This window comes from Falco rusticolus, chromosome 17 (assembly GCF_015220075.1).
Source record: "Falco rusticolus isolate bFalRus1 chromosome 17, bFalRus1.pri, whole genome shotgun sequence".
NCBI lineage: Eukaryota > Metazoa > Chordata > Aves > Falconiformes > Falconidae > Falco > Falco rusticolus.
The window spans coordinates 4,526,005-4,546,713 of NC_051203.1; the positions used below are offsets into that span (position 1 = coordinate 4,526,005).

Here is a 20,709-nt window from a genome sequence, read left to right on the forward strand (position 1 = left end):
CCCCCACATAAGGGATATGCCAAGGCACAGCTCAGCACCGCACAGCACTGGTGGGGAAAGCACCAGTTTAAGCCCACGCAGCAGCCTTGGCACTGGAGGGGCCAAGTACATGCTGCACGAAGGTGTTATACCCCAGAGGATACATCCTGAGCTAACTCACACTTACCTTTACTGCAGCAAGGCCCAGCACCATGCACAGCCCCATCCTGCCAGGAGCAGCACCCTATCACACCTCCCTGCTCCCCCGAGCAGCAGTGGCACAGCAATCAAGATAACGACTCGGATCTAGCATTTGCTTTTAATTTAATGGTTTTCTCAAGACCACCTCTGTAGGAAGGAGGGGAAATCACACACACCCTGGAGAAGGGAAAGGGCCAGCGTACACGTGGCAATAGTGCAACGGAGCTTCGATGTGCGGCACATGAGACAACGGCACAGACACCTCCACCCACCACCCCCTGTAAAAAACATCTGGGAGTCTGTTACGGAGCCAAACACATCCTGTGCTGCTGAAGTTTTACATCAAGTTGGACAAAGGCAATAAATAAAGACATGGTGCCTCAAAGGCACTTTTTTTTTTTCCTCTTCCTCCTTTTGACATTAAAAAGAAAAAAAAAATAGTGATGTTACCATCAGAGCATGTTCTCAGACTGGGGTTTTGGCCAGATCCAGTTGGGTTTCTCAGCATAGGAGAGGGAAGAGCCAAAGCCTGGGTGGTTTTGCATCCCATTGCCGGCACATCCCAAGAGCCCAGCCAGCAGGCAGCAGCCAGGGCAGCACCCCTCAGCCCCTCACCAGCACCTTGCTACATCTCCAGCTTGTTTGAGGTATATATCACCTGCCCCATCTGTTATCTTGTGCAGCCAAAACACAGTGCAAAGGAAAAAAAAAAAAATTCACAACCCCTTGGTTTCCCCCCACCCCCAATGAGATGAACCTGTTTGCGAGGGGATGAGGCAGCGAGGAGCCTCCGGGACCCCCCAGCCCCTCTGCAAGGGCAGTGGCTGGATCACTCAGAACTTTGGTCCATTTAATGTCCCGGCCCTGGGGCATCTCCCTGCCAATGCCCCAGAGCCACCCTGGTTCCCTCCCCACCTGCGCTCCTCCCCAAGGGGCACAAGGCTGCGAAATAAATACGTGGGATGTGGCTCAGCAGCACCAGCAGCCCTGGGACAGGGAGGGCTCGGCCCCCTCCCCAACACGTACCCCCCCGGGGAGCCCTGCCAGGAGGTGCCCTCAGCTCAGCTTCATGCCAATGGCCACAGCACGTCGATAGACCTCAGTGACATTGTCACAGCCTGCCAGGGACAAGCTGCTCTCTCTCAGGGGGCTCCGGCAATGTGTCACAGTCCAGCGGCGCAACCTGCGCCCTTCCTCCATCTCCTCCTCCTCTTCCAGCCGCAGGAGGCTGTCGGCGGAGATGCAGCCCCGCATGCCCCTGCCACCATGGGGGACAAGGGCAGGCAGGTCAAGTTGATCGAAGGACTCCGTGGAAAGGATGCTGTCCTCGCTCACGGCGCTGGACGGGCGGGCGCGGGGTGCCTGAGGCAGGGGCACCTCGCTGAAGCTCCCAAAGCCCTGCCCAGGGAGACCCTCTGGCTCGGTGCTGCTGGAGGAGTACTTGCCGTTGTGCTTGAGGATGCCTTTCCTACGGGTGGGGAGACCCTGGGGGCCCTGCTCTGGGGAGGGGTTGTCAGCAAACACGTTCCCATCAAGGTCCAAGCTCCCTGCATCCAGGACATCCCCAGACTCACAGCACTCCAGGGATGAGTAATATCCAGACTCCCTCGTCGGGGGCTTTTTCAGTATTCCCTTCTTGGGCACGGCCATGGGCACCGCTCCGACATCCGTGCTGCAAGGCAGCATGCCCGAGGACAGGATCTGGGTGAGATCCGCAGCGGCCACCTCCCCATCCTCACCCCTCGCCTCTCCCACGGGCACTGCCGGTGGGGGGCCAGGGCCAGGCACCTTCTGCTCGCAGGAGTTTCTCTTCTTCAGAATGCCCTTAGGCCGCTTGAGGATGGACTTGGAGGGGTTCTCCGGGGCCAGGGCCACCTCCTGCAGCGCGTGGGAGACATCGTTCTCCTTCTTGGACTTCTTGAGGGAGCGCTGCCGCTCCAGGGCTACACCGGGGATGTGCTGCTTCAAGAAGCATCGCACCTTGGAGCTGTTCTCCAGCAGGGGCCGGGAGGAGCGGCGGAGCCACTCTGCCACCGTGGCCAGGGGGGACTCACTCTCCCGCAGCAGCTCTTGCTCCCCGATGGGCACTTTGTAGCCCCAGTTAACCCACCAGTGCGTGGCGATGTCCTCAATGGTGGCACGACGCTCCGGGTTCACCATCAGCATCCACCGGATCAGCCCACAAGCATCTGGGGAAGAGGCAGGTCAGGCACTGAAGGAAACACGTGGGAGGGGGATGCGTGGGGTGGTGGGCGTCCGCCTACCTGACAGCTTTGTGGGTTCCCGGTAGTCCCCACTCGTGATCTGCTTGACCAGAGTCTTGTAGTCGTGGCCATCAAACGGCATCGTGCCGTGGACCAGGATGTAGAGGAGAACACCCAGGGACCAGCTGTCCACCTGCCAGAGGGACAGATGAGCCTGGAGGGGGGGACAGCAGGACCAGGCTGCCCTGGCCCCCACCCTGGCTGGGCAGGACCCCCCACCAGAGCCTCAGCAGGCTCCCAGAATGGCAAAAGCCAAGGGGGAGGACAAAGCATGGGGCAGGACCAGCTCCAGCCACCTGCATCCCACCACGTCCATCCCTCTGTGGCTCCCACACACCAACCACGCGGTACTTGGTCTTAGGCGACCCCCGTTACCCCAAAGCACGCAGGCAGGGCTCTGCCCACAACGCTCCGCTGGAAAACACCCAGTGCCTTCCCAAGGCCGAGCAAAAAGAGGCAGCACGACATTCCCATCCACAGGGGGTGAAGCACAGCCTACCTCCGGGCCCTTGTACGGCCTCCCATTGATGATTTCGGGGGATGCGTAGAGTGGGCTGCCACAGTAAGTCTGCAGAAGTTTATCCTGCTGGTAAATGTTGGACAGGCCAAAGTCCGCGATCTGGAGAGACATTTATAGCTGTTATCAAGCAGCAAAGCCCCCCTTCACGGGTGGAGTACCATTGCCACCCAAAGCTCCCCAGCTGGGAGCTCGGCCAAAACCAGTGCTGCCCTCAGCACCCTGCTCCTGGGTGCCCCCAGCCTCCTCAGGGAGCAGCAGCGGGCTGGGTGCCCACCCCCAGGGCTGCTCCTGCCCCTCTCCCCCTCCCAGAAAGCTCATCCCAGCCACCACAGCAGCTGCCCTGCGGCTCTGCTCCTCCAGCACCAGCACCCTGGGAGCAGAGGCACAGGTGGGGTTAGAGGGAGAGCTGCCGGGCTCTCCTCCAGCTCCTTCACAGCCACACCAGGTTGCTTCAGCCCCTCTCTGCACCACCTCGCACACTCGTTCGTTATCCTCATCACGCCCATCACCTCTCACTGAGCAGCAGGTACAGCCCCTGCTCATGAGCTCCCAGTTGCAAAATTACCCCCTTTGAGATAAAACCCCGCAGCCCTTTATCACCGACCGCAGCAGATTCCCAGCTGCAGCCATGCCCTTCCTCCCCGGGCGGCCACAGCATTCCCAGCTGGGGCAAAAAGCATCACTCAGAGCCAGCGGAGCCAGGAGCTGCCCCACACCTCCCTCCGCCAACCCGGGAGGTGCACACAGGGACCAGGACTTTCGCTGGGAGAGTCCCTCCTTATCCAGCCAGTCGGGCTTTGACCTCAGCGTTCAGACTTTGCCCTCTTATCAGCAGAGAGATAGATAACGGCTTTAATAGGCAGCACGGAGCCTCTCCTGCTCAGCTGCCAGGTGCAGATGGCAGGGGCAGGTACAGGCGCCCTCCTGGCTCCCCATCTCCTGGGCAAACAGCAGTGCCAGGCTGATCCCAGCAGTCCCAGTGCCGACAGATGGCTTCCCGCAGCTCCGCAAAGTGCGTGCCCTGCAGGGACCATGGTGTTGTGGCCACCCCCAGTCTGCCCACGCTGGGCAGCATCCCTTAAACCCCTCTGCTGGGTGACACCCAAAGCGCGGCCAGGCTCTCACCTTGATGTTGCCGTTGGTATCGAGAAGGATGTTCTCCAGCTTCAGGTCCCTGTGAACGACCCCATTCTGCACGAGGGAGGGGAGAGCCGGGTTTAGCTCACAGCGGGTTTGGGGAAGGGAAAGTCAGGTGGCATGGGGAGGTCACTGCCGTGCACAGCGGCACGCGAACAGGACACTGTGACAGCAATCGGAGGAGCAGTAAATAACCCTGGGTGCGTCAATGAGGACGGGCTGTAAACCATGACCCAAGCCGTGTGCTATCAGCTCCCCGTGGTGCTCAGGAGCACGAGCAGGGCAGCACCCCGCGCCAGCACCCCACACCGGGTGCCACGCTGAGCTCCCGCACCCTCCCCAGCCACCCACCCATGAGAGCGGCCAGTGCCCGCTCCCGCCGGGGCACAGCTCCATGATTTACCAGGACCTGCTACTGCCCAGCTAAGAGAGACTCCAACTTGCTTCAGGTTCAGGAGGTGCCCTGCAACCCCTCCTCCCTGCCAAGGGCACGCGGGTACCCAGGAACAATATATGACAGGGCGCGACCTCAGAGCATCCTCCAGGGAGACCCACAGGCTCCACGGTCAGGGCCCTGTGGGTTTACATCCCTTTCAGGGGCTGAAACAGGTGACCCAGGGCTCAGCTTTCAGCGCCAGCAGACAGCCCTGGGTGTCTCCAAGTCGATAATTCCCTGGCAGGGTTAGTCACCCTATGCCGCAGCAGCGGAAAGCCAAGACAAGGACTTCCCGAAAGCTGCTTGAGCGCTGCTTCCGTGCCAGCCCAAGAGCTGCCGCACCCCAGGTGAGAGGCAGAATGAACCCCTCTCCAGGAAAGGCCAGTGGCCACCAGCTCCCCTCACCTCCCAGCCCAGGCTGAGCTTCCCCATCACGCACCAGACCCCTGCCCAGCCCCAGCTGCTGCACTTCTGCCCGGAGCCTGCCAAGCACACAGGAGCGATCCCTCCGTTCTCCCACCGGGAAGGTGGTGGGAAGTGTGGTGCTGACCCACCTTATGGCAGTAGTAGACAGCTGACACGACCTGTCGGAAGAAGTGGCGTGCCTCCTGCTCCGTCAGCCGCTGCCGCTCGCTGATGTAGTCGTACAGATCCCCCTTGCTGGCGTATTCCATCACGATGACGATCTTGCTGCTGTTCTCAAACACTGCGCAGGGATGGGAAGCCACAGGGCATTAGGATGGATTCGCAGAGGTAAGGGACTTCTCCTGCCTTTTAACGGGCAGGTGGAGCCCTGACCAACTTAACACACTGCCCACCCCAGTGCCTGTGCCCTCAGTCTGTTTTGCAAAACAGAAGGTGTCGGGGTTTCTGCAGGTACCCACAGGTCGGAATGGGGTGGCCAGAGCTGCCACCCGCATCCCACAGTGCCACTGGGGCTGCTGGACAAGCGGCCTCTGCAGCCACACAGCACGGGAGGAAGGGCCCTGCTCTGCCAGGGGGTGACTAAGACACATGGTTCTTTGCTAGATAGAGCTCTGCCAAGGGGAAAGGCGATGGAGCTGCTGGCTGGCCTTTCTACACGTTCCCATTGCTCTCAACACAGCCCTGGCTCGAGCCGAGAAAAGGAGCATTTTCTTCCTGTTGCAGAAAGCTACCTCAATATTTTTTGAATTCCAGCAGTCAGCGTGACTCAGTCCTTGCAAACACCGCCCATGAACTGCCAATCCACTTGCTTTTGTTGAGAGGACAAAAGGACTCTGGATCCCTCACACACACCAGAGGCAGCGATAACGCAGGCACCGGCCACATGCCGGCACCGCACAATGAACCCCAGCAGAGCCAGCCCCGAGGGAGAGTGCGGAGCACGCTGGGTTTGCGGCCAAAGGACTCAGCGTTTAAGCAAAGACTGATCCAGCTGGAGCTTTGCTCTAAGTCTAGTCATAGTTAGAATTTGAGAAATTCCCCTTTGGTCGGTGTTGTCCAGACACCCTGGGAGCAAAGCCCAGCCCTGGCCGTAAAGCCAAGCCCAGCAGCACCCAGAGCTCTCCCAGCACCCTGCGTCCAGCCAAGCCCAGCAGCACCCAGAGCTCTCCCAGCACCCTGCAGTTTGCTTTTCCTGTGCCCCAGGGGAGGGAATAAGTGGGACTCCAGCACTGAGATTAGCTCCTGCCTCAGGCTGACAGCAAAGTCACAGATTCCCATCGCTCCAGCACTTGCCGTGGCTGGGGCGAGCATCCAGCACAACCAGACCCACACACAGCACACTGGGCTTTGCTGGGAGCCCTGGCCACCAGCTCCCCCTCCACGGCACAGCCTCTCGCCGGCAGCAGCACCAAAGCTTCCAGCCTCAAAAGGCCACACAGACTCCTGGAGCCAGCTTTCCTCTCCGGGCGGGAGGCGATGGGTTGGGAAGCGGCTATTTCTGGAGCAGGTATTTCCCCTCGCCGCTGCTCTGCGCAGAGGCGGGGGAGTGCAGCGGGGAAACCGCAGCCCAGCAGCATCTGCTCTCCCTGCTGGTGCTGAGTCACCAGCACCACACAGGCCATAGCAAACAGCTTGTGCTCTGAATGAGAAGGGCAGCAAGCGCTAACCCCACTGCCGCAGAGCCTGCCCTGGTACCCAGCCCACCTGGGAGGCTCTGCTCGGGGATGCTGCTGGGATGGGAAGGGGAGAGGAGGGCTCACCTTCGTGGACAGCAATGATGTGGGGGTGGTTGAGGGAGGACATGATCTCAATCTCTCTCCGGATGTGGACAAGGTCCTGCTCATCCTTGATTTTGTCTTTCCGGATTGACTTGATAGCCACCTGCGAATGAGCACATGCAGAGAGGGTCACCTGGCTGTTGGGGCCAGAAGCATCGTGGCTTCCCAAAGCCTGTTGCAGGGCAAGAAACCCACCCCACCCCCCTTTCAGGAAGGGGCTCACAAGCAAGAGATCAATAGCCTATCTTCCCCATTCAGGCGTGCTGCACCCAAAAGCCATGCTGCACGGCTCCACTGAAGCAACTCCAAATAAAAAAAAAGTGAATTTTATCAATTAGGGGTTTTTACTTTCCAAGTCCTGATGCTGTGCACGAGGGAGAAGCTCCCCCCACCTCCCCCCTAAGGGAAACCTGCTGCCAGCTCCTACCAGGAGAGCTTGCCAAGCCTCCTCCTGCAGGTAGCACAGCCCTGCTCCTCATTTATGTGCCGTGGCTTACAGGAATTGTGTCCCAGGCTACAGCCGCCGCTGGACCGCTGCCAGCCAGAGGAATGTGACCTGCACACATGACTTGGAAGATAACAACAACAACGTCTTCTTGGGGTCATGAAAGCAGGAAGAAAAGAAAAAAAAAAACAAAACCCAAACAAAAAAACCAAAAAAAGAAAAACAACCACCAGGTTTTGTTTTCCTCGTAAATACTTATTTCAAGGAGCTGATCATGTAAAGGTAAGAGAAAGTTTGCTATTAAAGAGTAGATCCCTCCTAGGCACAGGACTGTACTCCAGCCGGCCTGGAGACATGGTGCCGGACGATGGAAGCTGCTTTCCAGCCTTTCACTTGGGTTTTCAAGTTATCCTCTACAAGGAAATTGAAAGGGGAGGAGAAAGAAGAGTAAGTGCTGGAGAATAGATGCCTTCTAATCCTCTTTCAAAGGGGCTGGGGAGAGACAATGTGCTCCTAGGGTTGAATTTACAACTGAATCCAGCAGAACCTCTTTTTTTCTATCAGACAAGAATGCGGAACAGCATTAATCCTGTAAAGGAACCTCCACGCAGGTCTCCCAGCAACGGGGAGAGGGGCCACGGACACCCGACGGCCCCAGCTGCCAGCACAGGAGTGATGCTCATGGCTACAGTGTGCAGGGACCCTCCTCCGCCTTCGGCTGTGCAGGATGGATTCTCGGCCTCACCTCCTTCTGATTTAGGGGAGTCAGACACCTCGTTCCCTGAGAGCTAGACCACCAAGCAGCAACAGCAAAGGGCTCAGAGCAAGTCTGCAGCCCTTGCTAAGTAACACCCATTGCACCCACAGCTAGTCACCCGGTACTAAAGCAGCAAGATCCCAGCTGCCACATCAGTGTCTCCATGGGAGGACAGGTCAATTTGAAGAGCTCAGATGGGCAAGAGAGATGGCCGATGGAGTCCCTCCAGCCCCAGAGCTCTGCTGCACTAGTCCACTTCAGGCCAGCACTGGCCAGGGCAGAGGTTGCCTCCTGCTCACTGGGGAAGCATCACGCCTGCATCAGCCCCAGGGGTTGGAGCAACCAAGCAGAATGGACTCTGGCCAAAGAAAGTCCAATAACCCAGGTGCAAGTTTCTGGGCAAAGCTTCTGAAGGCGCTTAATAGCGTCTTGAAAGCCAGGTATTCTTTTCCCTGACCTTTGTGCTAGGTTAACGTTTAACAATTTTTTTGCTCCAGCCCCTGATTACCTGACCCCCAGTAGAACGCGGGCAAAGCCTTCCTGCAGCAAGCCAGCCTGCTCCCAAATTCCTGTTGACTCACTCTATTCATCTCCCCCCTGAAGCTCGACATCCAACCCAACTGCCGCAGGATTTTGCGGTGCATGCAGCGCGTGTTTGCTGATCAAGATGCTCATGCACATGCACTGCTGAGCCGGGGCTTAGGGCAAGATCCACCCTCCATAAAAAGACAAAGTGGCTCCAGGCTGTGGGAAGCCTTAGGAGATGCCACCGGGTGTATTCAGCAGGGTGCTGGTGAACGCCCTTGCCTACCAGCCCGGTGGTTAGTGACCTCCAAGGCAGAGGGAGTCAGCAGCGCTGAGCAGGTTTAGGGCACTGTTACAGCCCCGGGGCTCGCCTGCAGACAGTAACGGCCAGGCACGATGCACAGCAAGGGTACGGCACTGTTAGGGTCCTCATCTCATACAAAGACTAAGCCAGCCACTCAAGGTGGGATGATTTATCTGCCTGTCAAGCGCTGATGGGGAGGCTAAACCCTGGGCCATCCCATCCTTCCCCAGGGGTGCTGAGAAGCAGCTTTGTTCCAAAACATCCTCTACCTAAGAGGGATGACAGCAGAGGATCCCTTGAGACAGAAAAGGCTGTGCCACCCTGGAGACAGGGATCAGCAGCTTCAGGGACACAGCACCACAGCCTACACACTGCCTCCACCACCAACGCCATGAGAAGAATCTCCTGCAGGAAACATCCCCAAGAAGTCCCGCTGCAGGAGCCTAGAGAATTTGAGAGTCCATTCCAAGTCAAAAAGCCTTTTAATTTTTATTTTTTTTGGGGGGTGGGGGGGGTGGGGCGGGAGGCAGAGCAGGTATTCTCAGCAGCTGCTGAAAGGTGCATTCAGCTACAACCCCAGGCAGCACTTCAGAAGTTATTCCAGTTTGTGAGTGCAGCATTTCATGCTCCATGAAACATGGATTACAACCCACTAGGGAAGAGACCAGTGCTCGCCCCTTACTGGAGATCAAAAGAGGCTTTGCTGCTTTGGAATATTCCAGGTGCTGCCTCCCCCTTGACAACGCACAAGGCCACAAATACATTTCTGACACCGCAAGCGAGTCCCACAGAAGGTCCCTCTTTCTGTTTGACTTGGCTGCGGGCCAGGGCTTGGGAACCAGGCTGGAAGAAAAAAAAAAAAAAAAAAAAGGCTAGATGCTGCCATGCAAACAGGTGCAGGAACCAGTTTGCACCACCATGGCACATATTACCGAGTCTTCAAACTGAGAGATGCAGGGAAAAAGAAAAGAAAAAAGGGAAAGGAAAAAGAACCAGTGACTCTCTCGCCACCTGCTTAATATTTCAGGGACACAACAATTTTCCAAGGACTGGGGAGGGCACTCAGCAGAAGTACCCACCAGAAGGTATGAGCATCATTTCACCTAAAGGATTTCTAACTGGAAAACAAGGGGTTTTCAGACAAAGAATGTTCATGGAAGTCCCCAAAAACCCTTCAGCTGTGGGAGCTTGGTCTTCCCTGCAGCCTACCAGCTGGTTAGAGACACCTTGCTCTGAACTAAGTCCGGGTAGGTTGGTTAAAATTCAGAGGAGAAAAAAAAAAAAAAAAAAAAAAAAAAAAAAAAAAAAAAAAGAAAGCTACGCAGCAAAACGAGATGGTTCAATATTCAGTGCATCTGACAGCAGCACTTTCTGATTAGCCAGAGGCAAAAACCAGGCACGGAGCAGCTCCAGCGTTACAGCCTCAGCCGGTAACGTTGGATCCACGCAGCCCACGAGGAGTAACTGGCAGAGGCTGCAGGACCTGCTCTCACACCTCGGTGTTTGGGAAGTGAAAACCACTTGGAGCAGGAGCAAACACCCACCCAGCTCAGGATAAGCCTGCAGATTAAACAGGTCCGGAAATGCCGAGTGCTACAAGAAAGAATTTGTGGGAAGAGGGAAGATTTGTGGTTAAGCCTCCCGTTCCTACACGGCCAGCTCGTCGAGGTACTAGTTAGTCCATCCAGCCTTTGACTATCTCCAGCATTTATTGGGGAGGCATTGGCTTGTGTGTTTAATTTGCATTATAACAGACCAACCTGCTAGCCAAACCAGCCCCTGTCCCAAGGGGCTTCCACAGGCAGGTGAGTTTTCTGGCAGCTCAGCCATTCCCCACACAAGCTTTGTGAGGTGCCGCCAGGGAAAGCCAAGGCTTCTCGCCCATCCCGAGGGGAGGGATCCTTCCAGGTCTGTGGGTGGAAGCTGCATTTCAAGGCCCTGATTATGCAGCAAAACAGCAGCTTCTTCAGAATCAGATAGGCCAATGGAAATGGCAGAGCTGACTTACCGAAGAGCGTTACACAAGAAAACCTCTCGGATTTACAGTGGTTTTCCTCGGCACGTTAGCGATGCAGCCTCACACCCTGCTCAGCCCTCAGCACCTGCCCAAGCTGGTCCAGCCGTGGGACCCCATCGCTCCCCCCCAGCTCCCAGGACAGGCTGTGGGTGCCAGCGCCTTTCTCGGGTCCCAGCACCCTGTGGTGCAGGATGCACCGGAGCAGGGAAATCACGTTCAGGTTTATCCTTTGAAACCTTGTGGATTCCAAAAGGCCAGGGCTGCCAGGCCAGCAGCACCCTGCTTCCCTGGGGGTGAGGGTCCCCCACTTCTCCCTGCACGCCTCCGGAGGGCTGCGCTGGATTGAGCCATGCATGGCACACAGCCACTCGCTTGCCAGGGGCTCAGCATCCCGGACGGGGATGCAACCCCCCCCCAGCCAGGGCAGGGGCGCTGCGGGAAGCCCTTCAGCCTCAAGTGCAATGTTTGCTCTCGGCTGCCGGGGACCTGCGGCTCCTCTCGGCAGGAAGGCCAAGGCGGTCAAGTGGGCAAAGGGAGCTGCAGCCCCCCCGGGGGGTGCGAGGCCCCTCTGGGATGCTCCCCCCCGCCCCCGCGCGCGCTTCCCGGCTACCGGCGGGGCCGCACCTCTCGGAGCGGGGGATGCGCAGAGCCCCGCACCGGCTCACGGGGAGGATGCCCCGGGGGATCCTTACCAGTTTACCGGAGCGCTCCCGGGCTTTCTTCACCTTCCCGTAGGTGCCCTTCCCCAGCGTCTCCAGGAACTCGTAGCGGTGCTTGAGGTTGTGCTTGTGGTGGTGCCGCTTCACCGCCTGCTTCTTCATCAGCGGCCGCGGGGACTTGATTAACCCCTCGGCCAGCGAGGCGGCCAGCGCTGTCCCTGTCCCTATCGCTGCCTCCGGCCCCGCCGCCCGCTCCATCCCCGGCTTCGCCGCCCGCCCGGCTCGGCTCCGCTCGGTTCAGCCCGGCCCGGCCGCTAAATGCGGCGGCCCCGCCGGCCGCGCCCCCCCGCGCCCATTGGCCGCCCGGCGGCGGCCGCCCCGCCCGGGAGCCGGTGCGAGGGACGGGGGGGGGCTGCGGGGGGTCCCCACGGGCCGCCCGGGTTGGGGGTGGCGAGCCACGGGCCTCTGGGGGGGACCCCACGGGCTTCTCGGGTGGGGGGGGGCACAGACACGGGCCTTCGGGGGGGACCCCACGGGCATCCCGGGTGGGAGGGGGGGAACCGCGGGACTTCGGGGGGGATAGAGTGGGCGGGCGGGGGACCCACGGGCTTCCCGAGTGGGAGGGGGCACCCACGGCCCTCCTGAGTGGGAACAGGGGGACCCCACGGGCCTCCCAGGTGGGAGGGGGGGACCCACGGGACTCCGGGGGGGACAGAGTGGGGGAGTGGGGGACCCATGGGCTTCCCAGGTGGGAGGGGGCGACCTCCTGGGTAAGAGAGGGGGAACCCCCAGGCCTCTGGGGGGGGGAGACCCCGCACCGGGTGGGAGCGAAGGGGAGGGCGCAGAGCATGGGGCTGAGGGGGGGGCATGCACCAGGGTGCAGGGGGGCACCCAGAGCTGCATGCCCGGGGGGGCGGCAGAGGCAGCCCAGGGGCAAGGCAGAGGGGCAGGGTACAAAGCAGCAGCCACAGGGGCAGCGGGACGGGGGTAGGGGGGTGTCCCGCAGAGTGGGGGGAGTTGGGGGTCCCCCAGAAGGTGATGCAGGGAGAGACTGGCACCCAGAGGCTGGGAGGAGGCGCAGGACCAGAGTGCTGGGGGGATGCGGAGCAAAGCCCCTGGACCTTGCACCAGGAGAGCCGCGGGGATGGGGGGAGATGGACATACAGGGGCACACACACAGGTGCTGCGAGGAGCCACAAGGCACCCAGGACTCCCAAAAAAAGTAGTTATTGAGGGCAAAACCAGGGAGGGGAGAGGCCCGGGCAAGCGCAGCCTGTCTGTGCTGTCCACAGGACCATGCCTTGGCCTCCTGGACACAGCCTGGCAGGGACAGCGTGTCCCACCACCAAAGCGGGGGGCAACATCTGCGGGCTGCTTGGCGCTCCCACACAAAGGCTTTTTACGGACATTTCTGGTTAAATCGGCAGCAGCTTTTTATGGGCATTTCTGGTTAAATCGGCAGCAGTTTTTTATGGGCATTTCTGGTTAAATCGGCAGCACCTTCCCGTGTGGTCTTTTTGCCCCTGTGGTAAATCTTTGTTTTGAGATATTAAAAGAATGCAATTCTTTCCCAAAGCAGCCAAAACAAAAGCTCTTGCCCAGCTCTGGCATGTGTGAGGACGCACCGTATCGATCGAAGGAGGAGATAACTACAGCATTACTCATCCCCCGGCTCAGACCTGGATTTTCCCACCACTTCCAGCAGCTCAAGGGCAGCCTGGCAGGGTGAGTCAGAGCAGGGGCTCCTGAGCATCCCGGAGGGATGATTGAATCCAGCACCCACCCCTCTTTGAGAGCTTCATGTCCCAAAGGTGGTGTAGGATGGAGCTGTGCAATGGCCCAGCACTTGCTCGCAGCGCGGCTGTGTCAGGATGAGACCCAGGCAGGTGTCACAGTCTCCTGGCTGGACTGGCAAGCTGCGTATTGGAGGCCTGACATTATAAAATGACATGTTTTATATATATATATATACACACACATTTATTTATATATGTTTTTATATATATATCTATTAAAGATGTTTAAAATATCTGCTGGGTAGCTGTATCAACAGGCACCAGAGCCCAGGTCGTGGAGACAGCCGTGCACCAAGCTTCTGCTCCTCCGTGGCTGTGATCTGTCTTGGTGGTGGGAAACCTATATATTAAATACCATTTCAACGCAGTTGGGACACACTGGTATCTTGTGCTGCCACTGTCCTGGATTTTTATTGCTGGTGGCCGTGTGGCACCTCCGTTCCTTACGAGATGTCAGGGATGAACAAATTGCAGCTTCAGGCTGGTCCTGCATCCTTTCCACCCTCAACCCCCCCTACACCCCCACCAGCCGAGCAACACCGTAACCCACCAGCAAATCCCTCTCCCCGTTTTAAAATGAGTCATCTCCCACCAGTGCACCCAAAGATGATACTGCGCTGAAGCAGAGTTGCCATTATGAATTATTTACTGTGCAGGAACAGGAGCTGCGTTTCCATCTGCAAGTGGTGAGCAGGGCCCATAGGGAAGATAAACAAGGCGTAGATGAGATTAACTAAACTGCTGTAATTTCAATGTCAAAGTAAACAGATAGGATCCTGTTCAGGCACAGCCCAGAGACTGCAGAAGAGTTGAAGGGGGAAGGTACAAGCCTACCTTATTGCAATAAACAAAGCAATTTCGCTCTCCTAAGATGAAAGTCTGTCTCCCGGACACTGCAAGCCCGCAGAGTAACGCCACTGACAGCTGTGGGATCGCTCCTGCTGTAGCGGGATCGCTCCTGGTTTAGCCCACCCATCCAAGAAAGCGCTTGAGCACGCATTTAACCTTAAGCACGTGTTTAATACTCCCGTTGATTTATAAGGATGCTTTCCAGAGGCTTTCCCAGTGATGAAAGGAAGCCGAGACTTGGTTAGCTTCTCTTTCTGTTTCTACCAGATAAATCTTTTCGGCAATTTTCTGTGTTGTCGCCCATACAGTAGGCTTAGGTATGCTTTTGTTGTAGGCTGGCTCAGGAAGCCTATTTTAATGGAAATGTCAAGGGACACAGATCTAAGTCCACTGGAATCCACTGATAAGGATCCTTTATTGTAACAGTATAACTAGGGCTTTCTCAGCAGTGGGGAAATCCACTAAAATTCCCCCTGCCTCCCCCGGCTGCAGCCTTAGGAATCCTGACTGGGGTTTCTGCAGCGGCAGCGCTTTGTAGCACAGCCCCCCGTGCATCTCCGCTGAACCCGACATGAAAGTCAACAAAGAATTTGGCTCCATGTCAGGTAAACCTGCTCAAAGTTAGCCTGATCACCGCGATGCTTTGTCATAACGGAAGCCCTACTTACTTGCAGGCTCCTAACTCTGTATTTATTTGTGTTTGGTTTCTTTCTTTTTAAATAAATGCTAGGGCATTACCTCAGTGCTAAAAACATCCACGTCCTGGTCCAAACCTACGGCTCTGCCTTTGGGCTCAGTGGCAACAGGCTCTGTTCTCCTCTGCTTGTGGACTGGTAAGGGCATAAACTTTCCCCAGAAGATCCGCTTACAGCAGCCAGCCCTCCAAGAGGGAAAGGAAGAAATCCACTAGGCGTTAAAATGCCAAAGACAACAAAAAGTGGAATGGTCGCCTCTCATTAGTGGTCTCCCAAGCTGGCAGCATTCCTCACCTGCTGCTGGGCAGCGCTCAGGCAGGTGTGAAAGCCATTCGTCCTCTGAAAACACCGAGGAAACTGGGTTTGCTCTGATCCTCCCAACTGGGTGCCCCATCCATCAGCAGAAGAAGGGAAACACATTAGCACCAATAGGGCCCTTTTGAAAAGTAATTTATGGCCTCTCACCTCTAATGATTACAGCAGAGGCCACCGCTACACCCCACTTCCACCACTGCGGTGGGTGACACCAGCCTGGCCACCACCAGCCTGGCCACCGTCCCTCTGGCTGGCCACTCAAGGTCTGGGTAAAGCCAAGCTCCTTTTTTCCAGCTTCTTAACTACTCGGTGGGCAGATTTTGTGCCCAGGCTAGTTATTTGTAAGGATCATTTGGCAAAACGCCATTGGCCTGATCATGTGTGCACCATGGGGCTTGTGGACCCAGGTCCTGCCATGTCTCCTTATTGCCACCAGTGTGGGCAGAGGCATGGAGAGGAGAGCAGAAGGAGCTCCCGGCACGGAGATAAGGGATGTGCCACAGCCAAGGATGGGTTACAGCTGGAGAAAGCAGAAATATTGCCTCATTCAGCTGGACAGAGTAGAAAAAAACATCACTCTTTGAGCAGCTCAGCGTGTAGAAACGTGAGCGGTGAAGCACACCAAGGAAAGAAAAAGAGCAAAGCAAAACTGGAACCAGGAGTGACCTGAGCGGTGCACAGGCACAGTGCCTTGGGGACCCATGGGGAAGGACAGGCTCCCGGATCCGTGTCCTGCTCACTTACAGCTCAACCACCCACAGAAGGTCCCAGGACCTCATCTGCTGGCCACTGGTATGGGGCAAACCATGCCAGGTCTGTGACAAACACCTCCTTTGATCACTAGATTTACGCACTTTTTAGTCCAAAGTGCAATGAACCCAGGGGCCAGCCACTTTAAAATATGGGTTTATCTTCTTTGGGGTTTTAATTGCCATGTTATCAGGTGATGACATTATCTTTGTTATTGCACGGTACTTTAGAAATCGCTACAGATAGGTAAGAGAGATGTGCAGTGGTCTGGATTACACTTTAATCTAAAACTTCGTTGAGTAAAAACCAAAACGGCAACCCCCATCCAACTCGAGCCCTGTGCTTCAACCACTACAATATATGTTAACCCCTATGGCCGAAGTCCCCACTTACAACCAGCAGACAAGTGGTAGCAGGGGCTGAGTAGGGACCCATACATGATTTTCTCCTGTACCGGTGAGTTTGGAGCAATTCCCCAGGCTTTGCCATCCTCTTGCACGCCAACGGCTCGTTCTAACACACGGCGAACGGGAATGTGTTGCACAGACCAGCAACCACAAGTTACCTACACCAAGGAGAGAAAATATTATATAGATAATAAATAGAAGACATTCTTATCTGGTTTGTTCTTCTATTATACCATCTCATTCGTGATCCCACCACTATAGATCAAAAAGATTGTACAGATCAGACAGCCCAGGATGCCCCACGATGTGCTGCCGGGTGCTGGACGATCACGCAGGGCAGGTTACAGCCTGTGGCAGCACATGGGGCTGCAGAAATGCTGAGGCATTTTTTTAAAAAAAAATAAATAAAAAATTAAGGTTCCCCCCCAAGAAAGCTGGAGCTTTTATTTTCAGAGCAGGAAGCGTCTGCATTTCAGGGTAGTGACTCGATATCCGGCGGAGTTCCGGCGGATGCTGATGGAGTGGGTTTCTTTGCTGGTCCGGCTTGGCTGTGACTCAGTGGCTGATGTCCCTGCAGGGTTGGGGACCTAACAGGGCCAGGACAGTGCATACAGGGATGGCGGTGACAGACGGGTTCTGGTGTTTCCCAGTGCCACTGCAGCTCTGGCAGCATGGAGGAGCTCTATTCCCAGCCATCCAAAGATAAATCCATCGCTGAAGCTGTACGACAGCACTCACACAGAACGACGCTGGGTCCCTGTTGGGGAAGGGTTGGCTGATTGATGGCCCAAGGGCAACGCTGACCCCAAAGAGCATCTTCCCCTGACAGCCAGGACCAGCCGAGCGGAGCGGGGCATCGCTGTTTGTGTTACGGGCACCACAGAAAGGTACAGGACTCATTTCTGCTCCACAACCAGATCTGTTAGAGCTTGTTCTAAGGAGTTTTCTATAAAACACAGTCTGCTCCGGGACGATGGGAAGTGATGCTTTTTGGCAGGGGGGCAGCGCAGCCATCGGCAGCAGGACCAGGCGGCACTGCTGCGTCGGGCGCTGGTACTGAAAAGCCTGGCTTTCAGTAAACACAACTTCGAGTATTGGGAGTTCAGGCGAGGACACGGCCGCAGCCAGCTCCAGATTTGTTGAGCCCCATTAGGTCGCTGGAAAACTACAAGAGCTCAGCTGGGTTTCAGATAAAGGCGCACACAGAACAGATTGCAACTGCTGAGAAGGGTGGTGGGCGCAGGGCTGCCGGCAAACCGGGGGGCTGGCTGGGGCAGAAGCACCAGCCCGTAGCTTTTTGCAGCTCCCAAGAGACTGGAGGAGCTGGCTGACACTGAGGGATGATCAGTAAAACAGAATGCCGCCGTGCACCGTTCAAAGCGTGGGGTGTGCCGAAATGTGGTCCCATTTCAGTGCGAGTCTCTCTGAGAGCTAATGCATATTTAAAAAACCAGAAAAGATATTGCAGACAATCGCTAATCCATTCTCAAGATTGCTGACAAAAATTCTCCGAGGCAGGTCACATTTACTATGTATTTGGAAAAGAAAGCTGGGTTGAAACCTAGTTATTTTATATTCATTTGCTTTATTGCTAACAGGCCCCTTTGACCACCACCCACAACTTAAAGGCCAGGTTCAGCAAATGTGCTTTGACATCAACAGGTCTTCTGTGCTGAGGTCTAAGCACACCCCCTAAATACACCACTGAATTGGCATCTAAATTGGTTTTCAGTGTCAGACGACACCAATAATCCTTGGGATGTGAGGTGAGATGAGATGAGGTGGACACTTCGCTGAATTCCCTGCCCCTGAAGAACAACCACCACCATTTGTTTTCAGCTGACCTTGGGAAACGCTACCCAATGCACCAGGGAAGCTACAGCCTGCTGAGGCCACCAGCTTCTGCGTGAGCAGGAGCAACCCCAGCCCCGGCAGCAGCTCCTCTGCACCCCAGCAGGGTGGCACGATGCAACCCAAGGTGGTGCAACGGGACCCGGTGTGTGTCCGTCGCCCACGGAGCTGGGGCAACGTGTGAATTCATGCAGGTACCTCCCTGAGCTCACCTGAAGCAGTTCTGGCACGGCTGTGGCTCAGGCAGCAGTGCCTGTTGGAGGTGACAGTGGCCCACAGGTATGTGCTTTCATAACACGGGACAAACCCAGCCGTGAGCGCAGCCCGCGGGATAAGCCTGGGAGCTGCCGGCCGCCCAACCTGCTCACACGGTGGCAATTTTGTTGGCTCCCATCCCTCAGGAGCACCGCACAGCTGCAGGCTTTACCCTGGGGATGTACACACAGCCCGGTGTGCTGTCCTATGTAAACCTGGACCCGTGGACCAGCTTACAACACGCTGTTGTACGTCCGTCTACATTAACACACAACTTCCCCCTCTGTGTATGGAGGCGCACAGAGAACCCCCACCCCCTTCTCCCAGCACGGGGTACCTCTGTGCCATGCCCACGGCTGAGCAGCCAGACCATTCCGGAGAAGAGAGGGGTTTGTCACCACCCCTGGCCCCAAGGAGTGGATGTCCACCCCACGCCGCTGCCAAAGCTCACCCACTGCTGCTGGCAGCTCCCATCAAAGGCCCCGTTCCACGGGGCTGGTTTGATCTCTGGGCTCGACCTCCCAGCTGAGGTTTTACCTTGTCCCTCCAGGCACAACAAGATCCATCAAGTATCAGTTTCAAAGATGGAAGCACTCAGCATCATCTGCTGAAAAGCACAGGCAACATGCGTCTGGGGAAAGAAACTCCGCAGCGATCTAATCCCTGGAGATTCACTGCAGAGCTCAGGAGCTGCAGCAGCGTGAGCAAGAGCAGGATTCAAGCCCACAGATATTTCCTGGACTGACGCTGTGCAGTGGCATTAAAGACTATCTGCCTGGGGGACCCGAGAGCAGAATTCAGCTCTGTCACAGCTCCTGCCAGGTGCTTGGACTCGGAGGCAATGCCTGTTCGTGGGAACAAAATGCCGGAGGAGATGCCTAACATCCTTTTTGCATCAAGTGATTTGCTGGATCCTTATGCTATTAGCCGGGATCCCTGCACAATCCAAAATGGCATTTTGGAGCCAGCCTGCCGTCCCACCAGCATGGTCCATCACGCCTGGGCAGGGCAGACCCCCCCGGCTGTAGCAGGATGCCTGCCGGGAGGTGCTGGTCCAGCCTGGGCTCAGCCCATGGATGCCATCTGCCGTTCAGAGCACTGGCAGGAGAACGGGAGCGCATCCACCACCGCTCAGCCCGAACAAGCACGGCACTGCTTAAAAACAAACAACCCTACACACAGAGTCAGGGCGCATCTGATTCACCTCCCTGCTCCCCAGCCTTGGCTCACAGTGGCGTCTCCATCACCTGGAGGGCAGGCACAGCCCTTTTGTTTCAAACAAAAGCAGATTATCTCCCGCAGTCCCCGTTTCCCACAGGAACACCACAGAGAACGGCAGGATTCAAGGTGCGGTTGTAAGAACCATCTGTGGAGAGACTCAATCCTCCAGCTCAGCACGCTACAACTAGTCAATGCCACCATCAAGCCCGTAGAGATAACGAGGAAACTTGGAGGATTTCCCCTGCTTCTTGGAGGGGATCTCAAGCCACTAGAAGGGTTTTCCCCCAAGCTGAGAGCAGCCAGGGAAGAGCTGCGGGTTCTCAAAGGAGGCCAGGTGGCTGGCGAGAAGGTGGCTGTTGCTGGAGTCCCACAGTATCCCCTTCCAGTCTTCAGCGAGCCTAGAAGCGACTTTAACCTGGTGCTTCCTAACAGCTTGTCGCTGCCTGCTGGGCAGCCACCATCCCCACAGGGGACACGTCCTTGCCCCAGAGGAGTTCCATGGATGAGCCCCCAGAGAGGTCCAGCAAGAGTGAGGAAGCCCAGGAGAGGGTGGGGGTCAGGACTGGCATCCACCAAGCCATTTTTGGGGTGCAGCGCAAGTGCTGTGGATAGGATGCATGCTTACCTCTGAGTCCCTGCTGTCAGGTTCCTTCTGCTTAGGGTCAGTCACACCACATCCATGGATGTCTGGAGTGGACACTCAGAGAGCTTGTGCCAGGGCAAGAGGCTGTAACGTACTCTGCATTTTGAATTCTGGGTTGATTTCCCCTGGCCTCTGCAGCAATCTTATTAAATCTGTTAGTCTGTGATTAATTAGCAGAGTTCCTCCAGCCCCACCTTGGGCTGCTCTGCCACCCAGCAGAACAGCTCAGGAGCATGCTTCCAAGTTTGAAACCTCTTCCAGAAATAACTAAGGACCATTAGTTTGAACAGCCAGGTTCCCTCAGCGAGGGGCACGCACTGGCAGAGCCCAGGAGGTCCCTGTGCCCCATCCGCGACCAGGCTGACGTCCAGCCACCAAAAGCCAGATCAGAGGGGCTGTACTGAGGGGGTGGGCTCCCCCAAGCAGAGCCCAGCACAGGGACAGGTCAGACCTACCCTCTAATCCTCACTTTTGCCACC

General features: G+C 56.7%; 1 protein-coding gene across 1 annotated transcript; it reads right to left on the bottom strand.

Moving 5' to 3' along the window:
* Positions 1 to 284: 284 nt before the first annotated feature.
* On the bottom strand, positions 285 to 11,737 carry NUAK2 (NUAK family kinase 2). The gene is made up of 7 exons (XM_037410356.1): positions 11,482 to 11,737; positions 6,724 to 6,844; positions 5,092 to 5,243; positions 4,090 to 4,155; positions 2,944 to 3,063; positions 2,445 to 2,577; positions 285 to 2,369 (listed from the first exon to the last, which is right to left on the bottom strand). Exons 1-7 carry the CDS (start codon positions 11,704 to 11,706, stop codon positions 1,237 to 1,239), a joined length of 1,950 nt encoding a protein of 649 aa, XP_037266253.1. The 5' UTR covers positions 11,707 to 11,737; the 3' UTR covers positions 285 to 1,236.
* Positions 11,738 to 20,709: the final 8,972 nt, after the last annotated feature.